The 15,901-nt window shown below is 60.9% G+C and overlaps 1 protein-coding gene across 1 annotated transcript in view; it reads left to right on the top strand.

Moving 5' to 3' along the window:
- STAB1 (stabilin 1) overlaps positions 1-15,901 on the top strand; it is a 28,819-nt gene that overhangs the window by 5,501 nt on the left and 7,417 nt on the right. The window contains exons 2-42 of the mRNA XM_030811630.1: positions 33-169; positions 506-621; positions 873-958; positions 1,026-1,095; positions 1,500-1,595; positions 1,867-1,977; positions 2,212-2,408; positions 2,640-2,770; positions 2,894-3,021; positions 3,328-3,416; positions 3,613-3,750; positions 3,877-4,017; positions 4,194-4,256; positions 4,543-4,656; positions 4,755-4,808; positions 5,042-5,122; positions 5,562-5,720; positions 6,486-6,548; positions 6,804-6,899; positions 7,146-7,232; positions 8,093-8,204; positions 8,672-8,858; positions 8,944-9,037; positions 9,151-9,309; positions 10,452-10,547; positions 11,137-11,232; positions 11,392-11,439; positions 11,624-11,754; positions 11,927-12,038; positions 12,503-12,580; positions 12,669-12,767; positions 12,901-12,999; positions 13,151-13,282; positions 13,487-13,615; positions 13,775-13,831; positions 14,209-14,292; positions 14,825-15,020; positions 15,138-15,233; positions 15,324-15,369; positions 15,474-15,550; positions 15,768-15,893. Of these exons, the coding sequence (XP_030667490.1) occupies positions 33-169; positions 506-621; positions 873-958; positions 1,026-1,095; positions 1,500-1,595; positions 1,867-1,977; positions 2,212-2,408; positions 2,640-2,770; positions 2,894-3,021; positions 3,328-3,416; positions 3,613-3,750; positions 3,877-4,017; positions 4,194-4,256; positions 4,543-4,656; positions 4,755-4,808; positions 5,042-5,122; positions 5,562-5,720; positions 6,486-6,548; positions 6,804-6,899; positions 7,146-7,232; positions 8,093-8,204; positions 8,672-8,858; positions 8,944-9,037; positions 9,151-9,309; positions 10,452-10,547; positions 11,137-11,232; positions 11,392-11,439; positions 11,624-11,754; positions 11,927-12,038; positions 12,503-12,580; positions 12,669-12,767; positions 12,901-12,999; positions 13,151-13,282; positions 13,487-13,615; positions 13,775-13,831; positions 14,209-14,292; positions 14,825-15,020; positions 15,138-15,233; positions 15,324-15,369; positions 15,474-15,550; positions 15,768-15,893 (4,411 nt within the window). The remainder of the gene's footprint in view (positions 1-32; positions 170-505; positions 622-872; positions 959-1,025; positions 1,096-1,499; positions 1,596-1,866; positions 1,978-2,211; positions 2,409-2,639; positions 2,771-2,893; positions 3,022-3,327; positions 3,417-3,612; positions 3,751-3,876; positions 4,018-4,193; positions 4,257-4,542; positions 4,657-4,754; positions 4,809-5,041; positions 5,123-5,561; positions 5,721-6,485; positions 6,549-6,803; positions 6,900-7,145; positions 7,233-8,092; positions 8,205-8,671; positions 8,859-8,943; positions 9,038-9,150; positions 9,310-10,451; positions 10,548-11,136; positions 11,233-11,391; positions 11,440-11,623; positions 11,755-11,926; positions 12,039-12,502; positions 12,581-12,668; positions 12,768-12,900; positions 13,000-13,150; positions 13,283-13,486; positions 13,616-13,774; positions 13,832-14,208; positions 14,293-14,824; positions 15,021-15,137; positions 15,234-15,323; positions 15,370-15,473; positions 15,551-15,767; positions 15,894-15,901) is intronic.

Below are 15,901 nucleotides of genomic sequence, written 5' to 3'. Positions count from 1 at the left end.
AGGCCCCTGACCACACCCTGCCTGTGACCCAGGTGCTGTTCAAAGGCTGTGATGTGAAAACCACGTTTGTCACTCACGTACCCTGCACCTCGTGCGCAGCCATCAAGAAGCAGACGTGTCCCTCAGGCTGGCTGCGGGAGCTCCCGGATCAGATAACCCAGGACTGCCGGTGCGGGCCACCCCCGTCCTCACCTGTGTCCAGGAGCATCCTGTGGGGTGGCAGGGACTCAGGGAGACTGACAGGTCCACAAAATGGGGAGAAGCACTCACTTATCCATGCCCCTGTGGCCCCTCCTGGGTGGCAGAGATAGGCGGGGAGGAAGGGGTAAAGGCAAGGGGCAGGAGGGGTTTATGGGGCACCTGCTATGTGCTAGGCCCTGTGCTCAGCTCTGGGCCAGGCAGAGCAGGGAGGTGGGTGGGAGCCCCGGAAGCCAGTGTGCGGAGGCTGGGTGGGGGCTGTGCATGGGAGCCTTTTCCATCACCCTGCCCCACCCTCTGCCCCCAGCTACGAAGTACAGCTGGGGGGCTCTATGGTGTCCATGAGTGGCTGCAGACGGAAGTGCCGGAAGCAAGTGGTGCAGAAGGCCTGCTGCCCTGGCTACTGGGGTTCCCGGTGCTATGGTATGGGAGAAAGGGGGACCCCGCCTTGCTCCTCTCACCCAGCCCCAGCTCTGGGCAAGCCCTCTGCAGGAGCCACCTGCATTCTCCTTCAACTTGTTCGTTTAATGAATACACACCGAGCGCCTCCAAGGCTCGGTCCCCTCGCTCTTGTGGCCCAGGGGGAGGGGCCGAGTCTGGGGTTGGCCAGAGCTGCTGGGATCAGGGTAAGCGGAGGGTTCTGGGCACAGAGCTGAGTTCTGTGGGGTCCACAGAATGTCCTGGGGGCGCTGAGACCCCATGCAATGGCCACGGGACCTGCTTGGATGGCATGGACAGGAATGGGACCTGTGTGTGCCAGGTAAGGACTGGGCAGGGTGGGGTGGAGGCTCAGAAGGGCCACGCTGACTTGGTGCATCCACCACCAGGAAAACTTCCGCGGTTCAGCCTGCCAGGAGTGCCAAGACCCCAACCGGTTCGGGCCTGACTGCCAATCGGGTGAGTGCTTACAAGGCAAGAGGGCACGGCCAGCGTCCACCTGGGGGCCCACGCGGATGCAGTCCCTACAACCAGCTCCCACCTGTCCCTTCAGCCTCTGTCCCAGCCCCTCAGATTTGCACATCCCTTTCAGGAACGTGTGCTTTGTTTTATCACACCTCCAGCCCTTTGCACATGCTATTCCCCTGAGAGGCCTTCTCCAGGAAGCCCTCTGTGAGCCCCAGGCCGGGCCAGTGCCTTCTGTGATCTCCTACCACCCCTGTGATCCTGCATCACAGCTCTGTGCTCTTCAGGTTGTACCTGTCTGAGCTGAGTTCTAAAAATACAGAGAGCAGGGACCCGACGTCCCAGTGTATGCCTGGGAGAGGCTGGGGTCCCATCTGTCTCTGTGTGTCCCCTCCCAGTGTGCAGCTGTGTGCACGGCGTGTGCAACCATGGGCCACGTGGGGATGGAAGCTGCCTGTGCTTTGCTGGATACACTGGCCCCCACTGTGATCAAGGTGAGCAGTGCCACTGGGATAGCCTAGGGCAGCAGGTCCCTGTGGCCAGAGCAAAAGAGACCGACTGGGTGAGGATGGGGCCTGAACCTCAGCAGGACCTCTGCCTGGAGCCTAGTTGGGGAAGGAGTGTCATCTGAGACCTCCACTGTCCAGAGGCCCAGGAAGGGCAGGGCCCTACTCCAAGTCACACAGAACAGGCAGGGCCCCTTTGCCCCTGTGTTCCTCCCCAGCCTGGGCTTGGGCTCATCAGTGCTCTCTCCACTCTGCTCAGAGCTGCCCGTCTGCCAGAAGCTGCGCTGTCCCCAGAACACCCAGTGCTCCGCAGAGGCTCCCAGCTGCAGGTGCCTGCCTGGCTACACGCAGCAGGGCAGTGAATGCCGAGGTGAGCCTGGACTCGGAGGCCAGGGACTTCAGCTCAGGGCGGGCAGGGGCTGGGAGAGCATCCTTTAACCCAGCAAGTGCAACGTAATTCACAAGGAGGGAGAGCCATCCCTAAGGGGAGCCTATCCTCAAGGCCTAGGTCACCCTGCTGGCCCCAGCCTTCCTGGTGAAAGCTGTGGTGGAGACAGGGCTCCTGGGTGCTTGGCTCACCTGGGCTCTCTCTCTGCCCTGGCAGCCCCCAACCCCTGCTGGCCATCACCCTGCTCACTGCTGGCCCAGTGCTCGGTGAGCCCCAAGGGGCAGGCTCAGTGTCACTGCCCCGAGAACTACCATGGCGATGGGATGGTGTGTCTGCCCAAGGACCCATGCACTGACAACCTTGGTGGCTGCCCCAGCAACTCTACCTTGTGTGTGTACCAGAAGCCGGGCCAGGTGAGCCAGGGTCCCAGGCTGGAACTGTCCCCACAGTGCACCCACACACTGGCTGTGGGACCCTGGGCAAGTCACAGGCCTTCTGGTAGCCTCAGTTTCCCCATTTGTAAAATGGGGAGAGGATAACCATCCTCTTCGGGGAGGGGCTGAGCAGGGCTCTATGGGTAGGGCAGACACCAGTGGTTCTTGGGGTTGGACGTGGTGTTCCCCTCCTGCCCTGTTGGGGGCCAGGCCTTCTGCACCTGCCGGCCAGGCCTGGTCAGCATCAACGGCAACGCCTCTGCGGGCTGCTTCGCCTTCTGCTCCCCCTTCTCCTGTGACCGGTCTGCCACCTGCCAGGTGACTGCTGATGGGAAGACCAGGTGAGCACAGGGGCCTGGGAGCAGAGACAGTGGGTTGGGCAAGCGTGCCCCCTGTGGGGAGGCGTCGGGGGGCGGGGGGGGGGCCTCAGCCTCTGCCCTGACTGGCTGTCCCTGGGCCCCCAGCTGTGTGTGCAGGGAAAGCGAGGTGGGGGATGGGCGTGCCTGCTACGGACACCTGCTCCACGAAGTGCAGAAGGCCACGCAGACAGGCCGGGTGTTCCTGCAGCTGAGGGTTGCCGTGGCCATGATGGGTGCGTGACCCCACTGCTTGCCCACGACCCGACCCCTCACCCCCAGCACAGCTGGCAGGGAGGGAGGGGCTGCCTCTGCAGATTCTGGTTTCTCTGCCCCAGGGCTGTGGGAACAAACAGCGGGCTATGGGGGGTGCATGCAGGGGGTGGGAGCTGCTCTCCAACCTCAAGGCCCCCATCTACCCTAAATCTAGGGCGAATACCCCCACCCCAACTCCCCCACACCAGGTCTGATGCCCGAAGGTCTTCTGAGACCCCCAGGGTCTCCCCAGCTCCCTTCTGATGCTCCCTCGCCCTGCCCCCCAGACCAGGGCTGCCGGGAGATCCTTACCACAGCGGGCCCTTTCACCGTGCTGGTGCCATCCGTCTCCTCCTTCTCCTCCAGGACCATGAATGTAAGCCCCTCCCCATGGTGGAGCTGGCCACCGGCCCTCACCTCCTCCCCTGGATGCGTCCCCAGTCTTCAGGGCCTGAGAACCTGGAAGGCATTAGGGCCTGGGAGGCATCCTGTCCCCTCCATCGCTTGGGTAGAGGTGGTGTGAAGAGGACGGGCTCCCCTGGCTCACTTTGCTCCCCGCCTTGCGTCTGCAGGCATCCCTTGCCCAGCAGCTCTGCAGACAGCACATCATCGCAGGGCAGCATATCCTGGAGGACACAAGGACCCAACAAACACGAAGGTGGTGGACGCTGGCTGGGCAGGAGATCACCGTCACCTTCAACCAATTCACGGTGAGGGAGGAGCCTCAGCCTGGGGACAAGAGGAGTCACAGCCTGGCAAGGGTGTGCAGGTGGGAGGGAGCCTCGGGACGGGGGGCTGGCATATGGGATCTGGCCAGACCTCTTGTGTCTCACCAGAAATACTCCTACAAGTACAAAGACCAGCCCCAGCAGACGTTCAACATCTACAAGGCCAACAACATAGCAGCCAATGGCGTCTTCCACGTGGTCACTGGCCTGCGGTGGCAGGTCCCCTCTGGGACCCCTGGGGATCCCAAGGTGAGCCAGCATCCTCCCCTCCCCTCGCCTGTGCTGCTGGGTAACCTCAGACCCCTGCAGAGAGCAGTGAGTGGGCAGGAGCCATTCTGCTCGGGGCTGGAGCACAGCTTCTCCCCGATGGGCTGAAGCAGCCTCACCCCCTTCCCTGGGGCCCTCACACTCATCCCTCCTTACAGAGAACTATCGGACAGATCCTTGCCTCTACCGAGGCCTTCAGCCGCTTTGAAACCATCCTGGAGGTAAGCTCGGGGGAGGGGTCCTAGCCCATGTGGGCTTCTGGGCTTCTGGGCCAGGACTCATTATCCCAGATTCTGCCCCACAGTGACCTGGGGTTCTGAAGTAGCATGGCCTCTGCCCATGCCCCCGTCCTCAAGCCTGAGGTTCTGTGGTAGCATGGACCCATTGCCCGTGTCTCCCACTTACTCAGTGGGAGTTTCCTGCAGGCCAAAGCTGGCAGGGCCCAGGCAGGACTCAGAGGTGGAGGCTGGCCATGCAGCCCCCTGAGCCTCCCTTGCACCGCCACAGAACTGTGGGCTGCCCTCCATCCTGGACGGACCTGGGCCCTTCACAGTCTTTGCCCCAAGCAATGAGGCTGTGGACAGCTTGCGTGACGGCCGCCTGATCTACCTCTTCACAGCGGTAAGCTCAGCGGGAGAAGGGGCTGCGGGTATGGGGGCACCAGGACCTCCACACTCCCCCACAGTTCCTCTAGGAGCCACACCCTCTCTCCCTGCCAGGGTCTCTCTAAACTGCAGGAGTTGGTGCGGTACCACATCTACAACCACGGCCAGGTGCGAGGTCTTTCTCTGGGGGGCAGCCAGCTTGTACCCAGTGGGCCTGCCTGCAGGTTCTGGACTTCCCCAATGCCCCATCTCTTCTCCATCTCCCCTCCCTTCTCATCTGTTCTGCTATAGCACAGAGTCTAGGGACCAAGGGGGTGGCCGTGAGCCTCCTGGGCAGGACTGGGCATGGCCCCAAAGTGTGGCCAGAGCCCCGCCTAAAGCCACACTGTCCCTTGCCCCAGCTGACCGTTGAGAAGCTCATCTCCAAGGGTCGGATCCTCACCATGGCGAACCAGGTCCTGGCTGTGAACATCTCTGAGGAGGTGAGGTGCATGGACACCTGGGCGGATGGTGTGGCTGGGGGTGACCAGTGCCCACTGGCCTCTCAGCCTTGTGTGCTCCGAGCCCTGTGGTGGGCAGGACACTGCTAGGCCCTGGTGGGGTCATGGGGAAGGAAGCAGGCAGAGATCAAATTCCTCTGCTGGGGCCCAATGAGGGTTAAGGGGGAGGACTCCAAAAAGGAGCCTGGAGCACACAGTAGGGCTGCCCCATGTGGTAGAAGCCATGTGGGTAAGGGCCCGGAGCCTGGAGCAGTGTCGTTGGCCAGAGCTGAGGGAGAGGTGGCTGGCATGGCAGGTGGGGCCTTCAGCAGCTCACTGAGCTGCCTGTCTGCTCTAACTGGGCTGCAGGGGTGGAGGCGGGCAGCCCCACTGGGCCAAGGCCAGCTGGGCTGGGGGTTGGCTCAGTGGGTCTCTGCCGCAGGGGCGCATCCTGCTGGGACCCGAGGGGGTCCCGCTGCAGAGGGTAGACGTGATGGCCGCCAATGGCGTGATCCACATGCTGGATGGCATCCTGCTGCCCCCGACCATCCTGCCCATCCTCCCCAAGCACTGCAGCGAGGAGCAGCACAAGATCGTGGCGGTGAGCCTCACCTGCACAGCCAGGGCCCTGCTCACTAACCCCCGTCAGCGCTGGAGCGGCGATCCTCTTCCCAGGGAGAGGCGCTAAGTCAGGGCTGGGCTGACGCCGGCTCTGAGGCCCTGCTGGCAGACTCCCAAGAACTCACCTGTCCTTCCCCCACACTCACCCTCACCAGGACTACGATTCCATCTTTGAGATTTTTTTTTTTTTTTTTTGAGGTAGGGTCTCGCTCTGTCGCCTAGGCTGGAGTGCAGTGGCGCAATCCCAACTCACTGTAGCCTCCGCATCCTGGGTTCAAGCGATTCTCGTGCCTCAGCCTCCCGAGTAGCTGGGATTACAGGCGTCTGCCAACATGCCTGGCTAATTTTTGTATTTTTAGTAGAGACGGGGTTTCACCATGTTGGCCAGGCTGGTCTCAAACCTCTGACCTCAGGTGATCCGCCCACCTCAGCCTCCCAAAGTGCTGGGATTACAGGCATGAGGCACTGCGCCTGGCCTGAGATAACTCTTGCATCCTCCACTGCTCCATCACCTTTCACTCACTCTGTGCCTGCCTCTGTCCTCTCTGCTGTTTTCCAGAGACTCTAGCTCTGCCCGGCTCAGGGCCTCTGCCCCTGCTCTCCCCTGCCTGGAACGCCAGTGCTGGGCTTCCTGTGGTTGGCTCTTCTCATCCCTTAATCCCCACTCAATGTTCCCTTCTCTGGGTTTGCCGAGTAAATAAACAATGACTAACCCCTCTCCCCATCCTGCCTCTGCCCTGCCCAGGGCTCCTGTGTGGACTGCCAAGCCCTGAACACCAGCACGTGTCCCCCCAACAGTGTGAAGCTGGTGAGCACCCTTTGGCCCAGCTCTCAGGGCTTCCTGACTGCCTGTTGAGGTTTCTGCCCTGGGTCACAGGGGTGGGTGGGGGAAGCAGAGGCTAGGAGGCTAGATCAGACCTGGAGGCTAAGTGCTTCACAGCCCCACTGGACCAGGGTGGGAGTTCTGGACCCAGGGGGCAGAGGTCCCTTAACCAGGGCTGCCTAGCAAAGGGGCTGGCCCAGAACCCACACCCACTGACTGGCTTTGCATGGCCCACCCCAGGACATCTTCCCCAAGGAGTGTGTCTACATCCATGATCCAACTGGGCTCAATGTGCTAAAGAAGGGCTGTGCCAGCTACTGCAACCAAACCATCATGGTAAGCATGGGCATGGGGGCCCACTCCCAGGTCACCTGGGCACCTGCTGCTCCTCAGGGGTCCCCAAGCTGGGGCTGAGTGGGCTACCTTCCTCAGAGGATGCACTGCAGCCTAACGGTGGAAAAGGGGTCCCAGAGAAACCTTATCCACTCCGTCACTCTGCAGATGGGGCCAGGGAGCAGAGGCAGCCTGGGCAGGGAGGGCATGGCCCCAGATGGCCTCTTGGACCTGCCCTGTCTCTTATAGGAACAAGGCTGCTGCAAAGGTTTTTTCGGGCCTGACTGCACGCAGTGTCCTGGGGGCTTCTCCAACCCCTGCTATGGCAAAGGCAATGTGAGTCCCATCCTCTCCTGGGGTGAGGTATGGGGAAGACAGGGACTCCTTCACCGGTTGGCCAGTGACTGGCTGTGTGTCTGGGCCAAGCCTGCCACTCTATGGCCTTGGGTCCTCTTATCTAGGCAGTGGAAAGTTGGGTCAAATTATTTCTCATATTTTAATTAAAAATAATTAGGCCGGGTGCAATGTCTCACGCCTGTAATCCCAGCACTTTGAGAGGCTCAGGCGGGCAGATCACTTGAGGTCAGGAATTCAAGACCAGCCTGGTCAACATGGCAAAACCCTGTCTCTACTAAAAATACAAAAATTAGTCTGGTGTCATGGCACACACCTGTAATCCCAGCTACTCAGGAGGCTGAGGCAGGAAAATCACTTGAACCTGGGAGGCGGAGGTTGCAGTGAGCCAAGATCGCCCCACTGCACTCCAGCCTGGGCAACAGAGTGAGATTCCATCCCAAAATAATAATAATAATAGATAGATAGATGATAGATAGATAGATGGATAGATAGATAGATAGTTTTGGCATTTATTTCCAAAAAGGCTACTTGGCAGTTTTCTTTTGTGTTCTGTTTTTACCACTTTGTAATATCAGGGTTACTTTAGCACCTGGCTATGGAAGAACACAGGAGTTATGTGTTTCTGGTTTGAGCAAATGTTGCTCATAAAGCCTCCAAGGCCAGGTGCCTTTTAGGGGCTAGGTCTTTGGCGGCATCAGTGATTTTGAAGATCCCTTCCAGGATGAGCTCTCATGGGTAGCGAGAGCTCAGAGCCAGCCCATGAAAGGAGGGGGTGTTGGGAGAGGGGATGTAGAGAGTCCCTTTCCCATGACTGAACCTGCCTTCTGCTCACTCTCTAGTGCAGTGATGGGATCCAGGGCAACGGGGCCTGCCTCTGCTTCTCAGACTACAAGGGCATCGCCTGCCACATCTGCTCCAACCCAAACAAGCATGGAGATCAATGCCAGGAAGGTGAGTGGTCCTGGCTCAGGCCACCTCCTAGGGAGAAAAAAGGTCTGCTTAGAAATGGGTCTGGGGGCTCTCAAGAGGGGAAATGAAGCCCCAGGAGGAGGGATGAAGGCCAAGGAGAGTGGAGGAAGATTTGAGAACAGAAAGGAGATGCTGTCTGCTTCACCCATGCCAGGAAGGGAACTGTGGCTTAATTTAAAGTATGCGGGACTTAGGTCAGACACACTGAAGAACTTCCTGATGGTGGTGTTGGGATCAGGGCAACTAGAATGGGATAAGTGAAAGCTCAGAATGCCCCCCTCACATTTCATCTGCCTGCCCATTGAGTCTGAGATAACCTCTGATTTTTCCACCCTGAAGTCAAATCTGTACTGGCTGCCCCACTCACTATATCCCCCAAACCCATCCTGGCCCCCAGCCAGCCCTGCCTCCTGCTTCTCAGTTTCCCTGCTCCCATCTACTCCCTACAGACTGCGGCTGTGTCCATGGTCTCTGCGACAACCGCCCAGGCAGTGGGGGGGTGTGCCAGCAGGGCACGTGTGCCCCTGGCTTCAGCGGCCAGTTCTGCAATGAGTCCATGGGGGACTGTGGGCCCACAGGGCTGGCCCAGCACTGCCACCTGCATGCCCGCTGTGTTAGCCAGGAGGGTGTTGTCAGGTGAGGACCCACACCTTCTGTCTGCCCCACCCGTGACCTTTCATACCTGAGGCTCACTGGAGCCCCCTCCTTCACCCACCCCCAGATGTCGCTGTCTTGATGGCTTTGAGGGTGATGGCTTCTCCTGCACACCCAGCAACCCCTGCTCCCACCCGGACCGTGGAGGCTGCTCAGAGAATGTCAGTCCCCTTGCTCCTTCCCTGAAGTTCTGACCCAGAGGCAGGAGGTGGGATGCCCTGGCCCTCTGCCTACATTCCTGTGTCCCTGAGTTATTTATCCATGGCTCTCATAGGCTGAGTGTGTCCCTGGGTCCCTGGGCACCCACCACTGCACATGCCACAAAGGCTGGAGTGGGGATGGCCGCGTCTGTGTGGCTATTGACGAGTGTGAGCTGGACGTGAGAGGTGGCTGCCACACCGATGCCCTCTGCAGCTATGTGGGCCCCGGGCAGGTGAGGTGCAGCAGAGAAGGGGTGGGGGCCTTGGTTCTGGGGGACTCTCTCCCTGCCCCATCTGACTCCTGGAAAGCAGAGTCAGGTGCTCAGGGTCTGGAACCTCAGGTGCAGATGAGAACCCAGTGCTGACATGCTGAGTAGTAGCATCTGGGATTCGCTCCTTCATCCAGCCACTCATTGCTTTCCCAGGTGTTTTCAGGCACCTATTCCATGCTAGTCCCTGTTCTAGACGTAGGGAATGCAATACTGAGCAAAGCAAGAAAAGCCTCTGCCCGTGGGAGTGACCTCCCCAAAACTTTAGCCTCATGGAAATCCAGCCCCGGAGCTTTGCAGTGTCTGAATCTAGTCACGGGAGCTCAGAACCTGGAGCCTTCCATGTGGAGCATTTCAGGACCGGTGAACCAGCGTTTGGACAGGCATTAAAGACTGTCTAACGCGCCAAGTGGGAGGCCAGGCCTGGCTGGTCAGGGTCAGCCTCTGCATGGCCAGGCCTGTGGGGCTCCCTGTCCTCCCAACTCCAAGGTGGCCTCTGGACACCAGCACGTGGGGTCTTAGCAGTAAGAACTGACAGGTGTAAGAGCTGGAGCTCCAAACCCCATTAGGGCCTTAATTCAGAACAGAGGTGTTGAATGAGCCAATGAGATTCCCCCAACGTGCAAACAAGGGCACCTGAGAGCTGAGGGTTCTCACTGGTCACTCACTTGCAGTGTAGACAAGCCCAGGGGCACTGGCATTTGGTTGGGGGACTAGAGCAGTTGAGTAGGGTGGCAGGGCTGGAGGTGTGATCTAAGCCACTATCCTGGGGCTGGCCTTGGCAGGTACCTACCCACTTGCCACAAGCTGTTGGCCTTAATGGCCCTGGCAGGGCCCCAGGCTCCAAGTGCAGGGGGACCAAGTCTCCATGGGCGCTTCTCTGCGAATGCTGTCACCTCTGTGGACTCATCCTGAGAGCCAGTCTCCCCTTAGGGCCTCTGTCTCCCCATCTGGAGCACAGATCTCTGAGAGGAGGGCTGGGAGAAGTTCCTCTGGGGTCTGGGCAGACCTCCCCGGGGGCAGTGACGAGAGAGAGCCAAGTAACGGAGGAAGAAAGGGTTGGATGCTCATCATGAGAAAAGGCCATCTGTTCCTAACCTTTCCAGAGCCGATGCACCTGCAAGCTGGGCTTTGCCGGGGATGGCTACCAGTGCAGCCCCATCGACCCCTGCCGAGCAGGCAATGGCGGCTGCCACGGCCTGGTAAGGGGGTGCAAGGCTCAGAGCCCTGGGGAAGCTTTCTGGGGTGAGCCTGGGCTGCAGCTGTCTCCCTCCCTCCCCATCTCTGGGTGTCTCTCTGTGTCCTGTCAGGATTGAGATCTTTCTAAACTTCAAATCCAACCATGTCACTCCTCTCCCCCTTCACCTGCCCCTGCCCAGCCTCCTCTCTCTGTTCCACTCCTGCCCCGCTTCCACTGTCCTTGGCTGCGCTGAGCTCCTCGCCTTCCCCTGCCCTTGCTCCACCCTACCACACCCCTGCCTCTGCGAGCCGCACCTGGGCCTGGCTAGCTCCTCCTGCTCTCAGCTCTGGCTCCTGAGGATACAGGGCCTCCTGGGTGCTCCCACAGCCGTGAGCTCCCTCGCACCCACCTGGCATGGGTAATGCTTGTGTCACATGCCCAGTGATCCTGGGGAGCAGGGCTAGGCACACCGAAGGAGTGCCACCAACACAGACTGGGTGGCTGCAGAGCAAAGGGCAGGGGCTGGGGCTGGACAGGCAGAGAGATGGGGGAGGGAGGGGCCCAGCTGCCATCTGGTTCTGAATGGAGGCCCTTTCTCACTCCCACCCCAGGCCACCTGCCGGGCAGTGGGGGGAGGTCAGCGGGTCTGCACGTGCCCCCCTGGCTTTGGGGGTGATGGCTTCAGCTGTTATGGAGACATCTTCCGGGTAAGAGGTGCTCAGACTCGTTTTCTGTCTTCCCTGTGCTTGGGGAGGAGCCCTCTCCACCACCTCAGGTGGGAAAGGGACACTGCTCAGGATCCGTGGTGGGGAAGGGGCTTGAATTTGCCCTTGGTCCTGTGACCTCAGCCTTTTCCCTTCCCTTAGGAGCTGGAGGCAAATGCCCACTTCTCCATCTTCTACCAGTGGTTTAAGGTAGGACAGGGCAGAATGCTGGGATTGAGGGCTCAAATCCAGGAGGCCTGCCTGGATGGAGGGGTGCCATATAACATCTCCAAGAGTGGGAGGTTGGGGGCAGGCCTGGAGCCTAGAGCAGGGGATCTGAAGATGATGGCTGCCTTCCTCACTCCTCCTGCCCCTGCTCCCTGTGTGCGTGCAGAGTGCCGGCATCACGCTTCCTGCTGACCGCCGAGTCACAGCCCTGGTGCCCTCCGAGGCTGCGGTCCGTCAGCTGAGCCCCGAGGACCGAGCTTTCTGGCTGCAGCCAAGGATGCTGCCGAACCTGGTCAGGTGGGGCTGCCATTGCCAGGCTGTGGGAGGGGGCTTCCTTGCGGGACCCAGTCCCTCCCCAGCGAGTCCTTAGCCTGGCAGGCACTCACCCCTTGGGGTGGGCCCAGTCCCAAAGGTCTCTGTAAGTTACACTAACCTGATTCCATGACCCCCCTAAACTGTGCCCTGTCAGGGCCCATTTTCTCCAGGGTGCCCTGTTCGAGGAGGAGCTGGCCCGGCTGGGTGGGCAGGAAGTGGCCACCCTGAACCCCACCACACGCTGGGAGATTCGCAACATTAGTGGGGTATGTGGTGAACTCTGGGCAGAAAAGGGGACTGGGTGGGGCAGGGGAGGGAGCCTGAGTGGCTGCAGGCTCTCCCACTTCAGAGGCCCCATGGGATGAGATTGGGGTCCCCTCGCCCTGCCCAGAGCCGGGCTCAAAGGACGCATTGCTGATGGGCACTGAGTCGCTGGGCCAGGAGTGACTGCCTGCATGGGCTCTCTGTCCATCTGAGTCTGCACATGCACACCCGCCCCTCTCACCACGGGCCCTGGGGAGGGTCTGTGTGCCCAGCTGCTGGGTCCTGAGTCTGACTCAGGATCTGAGTCAGCTCCTGGGAGGAGCTTCTGTGCAGAACCCAGCCCGTGGGCCAGCCTGCGGACCACCTGTGGGTGCCTGTGTGCCTGGCAGTCTCTCTGTTGGGGCTGCCCCACCTTTAAGGGTCTATCTGTGCCCACCTGTGGCTAAGCTCTGCTGCTGCCTTCCAGAGGGTCCGGGTGCAGAATGCCAGCGTGGACGTGGCTGACCTCCTTGCGACCAACGGTGTCCTACACATCCTCAGCCAGGTACAGCAGGAGGAGGGTGTGTGCAGGGAAACTTGCAAGCAGGCCGTGAAGCAATGACATACTGACCAGGCCCTGTGCTCTGTACCAGGTCTTATTGCCCCCCCGAGGGGATGTGCCCGGTGGGCAGGGGTTGCTGCAGCAGCTGAACTTGGTGCCTGCCTTCAGCCTCTTCCGGGAGTTGCTGCAGGTACGGAAGGCTGGCAAGAGGGGACGTGCCTGCTCGGGGGACACTGTGCCCCAGGTCCAGAGGGACCTGGCTGGCTCCCAGTGTCAGGACTGACAACTAATATGCCCATCCCTGACCTCCACCCCATCCCTAGCACCATAGGTTGGTGCCCCAGATTGAGGCTGCCACTGCCTACACCATCTTTGTGCCCACCAACCGCTCCCTGGAGGCCCAGGGCAACAGCAGCCACCTGGTGAGGCCATGGGGATGGGGCAATGGCGGGGAGGGCAAAGGCACAGAGGGCAAGCCTCCAATCCCACCACGAAGGGACACGGTGGGTGTGGCGTGCTGTCCAGGGCACTTAGTTATCCTGCAGTCCCCTGGGTTCTCTCTTTCTCTGCCAGGACGCAGACACAGTGCGGCACCATGTGGTCCTGGGGGAGGCCCTCTCCATGGAAACCCTGCGGAAGGGTGGACACCGCAACTCCCTCCTGGGCCCTGCCCACTGGATCGTCTTCTACAACCACAGTGGCCAGGTTTGGGGGTCAGGGAGCAAGGAGACCCTAGCCTGGGCCCCTACCCCTGAAGATCCCTTTCCTTTGGAGTTTCCCCAGCTGTGAGCCTCCAACCTCTAACCTCTGCTCCAGGGAGCCCCCCCGCCCTGGAGTACTGCCTGACCTTACAGCCCTGCCAGGTGAGGGTGGTGGGTGGGTGGATTCAGCCTCCATCCCTCTCCCCAGCCTGAGGTGAACCATGTGCCACTGGAAGGCCCCATGCTGGAGGCCCCTGGCCGCTCGCTGATTGGCCTGTCGGGGGTCCTGACGGTGGGCTCAAGTCGCTGCCTGCATAGCCATGCTGAGGCCCTGCGGGTGAGAGGCTGGGGCCAGAGGAAGGCTGGCACGGGAGTTCAGAGCTGGGAGGGGCTGGCTGACCTGACTAGTGGGGAGGGGCGCATGGTCAGCCTGTCCTGGAGGAAGGGCAGGGATCCAGGCCTGGACTGCCTGATGCCCCGCCCTTTTTCCCTCTAGGAGAAATGTGTAAACTGCACCAGGAAATTCCGCTGCACTCAGGGCTTCCAGCTGCAGGTGAGACTGGGCTTAGCGCAACTCTGTCCCTGCGTGGCCTGCCGTCGCTTCTTCCAAGGTGCCCAATCCCCTCACCCTCCAGCCCAGTTTTGCTTGGCCCAGGCATCCAGGCACAGGGAACTGGGTGACTGACGTCCCCATAGAGGCCTGGAGGGCTGGCCTGGCTCTGCTGAGGGGAGATTCCCTCAGACTTGCGGCCTGAGGCTTGGATCCTGTCCACCCTCTCCCATCAGTCTGTCTGTCTTGGTCCCTCTCTGACCCTTCTGCTGTTCTGCTCAGCTGCCTAACACCTGTAGTCCATCTGTCTGTCTCCCCATTCACTGCCCTGCCCCTGCCCAAGCCACTGGCTGACCCCTCCTGCCTGTCCCCGTTTCCAGGACACACCCAAGAAGAGCTGTGTCTACCGATCTGGCTTCTCCTTCTCCCGGGGCTGCTCTTACACATGTGCCAAGAAGATCCAGGTTTGCCCTGAAGCCCCCACCCCAAGCCTGTCCAGAGAGAAGGAGGTGGGAGTGGGTGGGGGCCCAGGGAGGAGCCTAGTTTGGATCTTAAGGGCAGAGACTGGGCTGGGACTAGGGTGAGGCCAGAACCCAGAGGAAGGAGAGGGGAGAGAGGTCTGAAGTCAGAGGGCGTTTGTCCCTGTGTCAACTCCCCCAGGGAGTGGGAGTGGAGACGGTGAGAGGAAGAAAGGGCAGTTCAGAGCTGGCTCCATCAGCGAAACCCCAGGGGCAGCGACTGGGCCTGGCTCGGCCCCTCACTGTGGGATCTGGGTGCAGCCCTTCCTTGCTTGAGCCTCAGTTTCCCCACCCTGCCAGAGGGAGGGTTTTAGGAGGTATCTCTGTGTCTCTTTCAGCTCTGAGCTGCTCGTCCCTGGGTCTGGGGTTCTGAGGGGTTTTGCTCCGTGGCTCTGTGGCCCTGAGATGCCCCCATTCCCCTTCCCCCTGACACCTTGCCGGGCCTCTCTCGCCCTCTCTCCCACCCCCACGCTGACAGGTGCCGGACTGCTGCCCTGGTTTCTTTGGCACGCTGTGTGAGCCATGCCCAGGGGGCCTGGGGGGGGTGTGCTCAGGCCATGGGCAGTGCCAGGACAGGTTCCTGGGCAGCGGGGAGTGCCACTGCCATGAGGGCTTCCATGGAACGGCCTGTGAGATGTGTGAGCTGGGCCGCTACGGGCCCAACTGCACTGGAGGTGAGGACTGGGGAGGGGCGGGGGTGGGCTTCCTGGCAGCAGAGAGCAGCCTGGAGACCCCAGCTAGGACAGGATGGAGGCACTGGGCAACTCCTGTCCTCCTTTATCCCACTGCAGTGTGTGACTGTGCCCATGGTCTGTGCCAGGAGGGGCTGCAAGGGGACGGAAGCTGTGTCTGTAACGTGGGTTGGCAGGGCCTCCGCTGTGACCAGAGTGAGTGGGTCCCAAGGGGGAGGTGGCAGGTGGCTACTGAGGAGGCTGTTCCTGGGTCTGAATGACCAGAGTCATCCTCCTGCCCCCCAGAAATCACCAGCCCTCAGTGCCCTAGGAAGTGCGACCCCAATGCCAAGTGAGTGGGCCCAGCCTGGGGCAGGTGGGCAAGTGGTGGGGAGCCTGGCGGTCAAGGCACGGCTGGACAGGCATGGGCTGAGCTGCTGCTACCACCCCTCCCAGCTGCGTGCAGGACTCGGCCGGAGCCTCCACCTGCGCCTGTGCTGCGGGATACTCTGGCAATGGCATCTTCTGTTCAGGTCCAGCCACATGGATGTCCAGGGCCCTCCCTGAAATTTTGGGGTGGCTGTCCCCACAGAGCCCCCTTCACTTCCTCTAGGCCCAGCCCTCCTCACTGTCCCATCTCAGGACTCACCCTTCCCTCTGACCTTTTCCTTTCTCTCACGCCCTCCTTTCCTGTCCTGCCCCTGGCCCCGTGCCTGCTCCTAAGGACTCTCTGGGACCATCTCCCCTTAGAGGTGGACCCCTGTGCCCATGGCCATGGGGGCTGCTCCCCTCATGCCAACTGTACCAAGGTGGCACCTGGGCAGCGGACATGCACCTGCCAGGATGGCTACATGGGCGACGGGGAGCTGTGCCAGGGTGAGACT

This window comes from Nomascus leucogenys, chromosome 4 (assembly GCF_006542625.1).
Source record: "Nomascus leucogenys isolate Asia chromosome 4, Asia_NLE_v1, whole genome shotgun sequence".
NCBI lineage: Eukaryota > Metazoa > Chordata > Mammalia > Primates > Hylobatidae > Nomascus > Nomascus leucogenys.
Note: the sequence above shows the minus strand (reverse complement) of the source record. Positions and strands in the feature narration are given on the sequence as shown.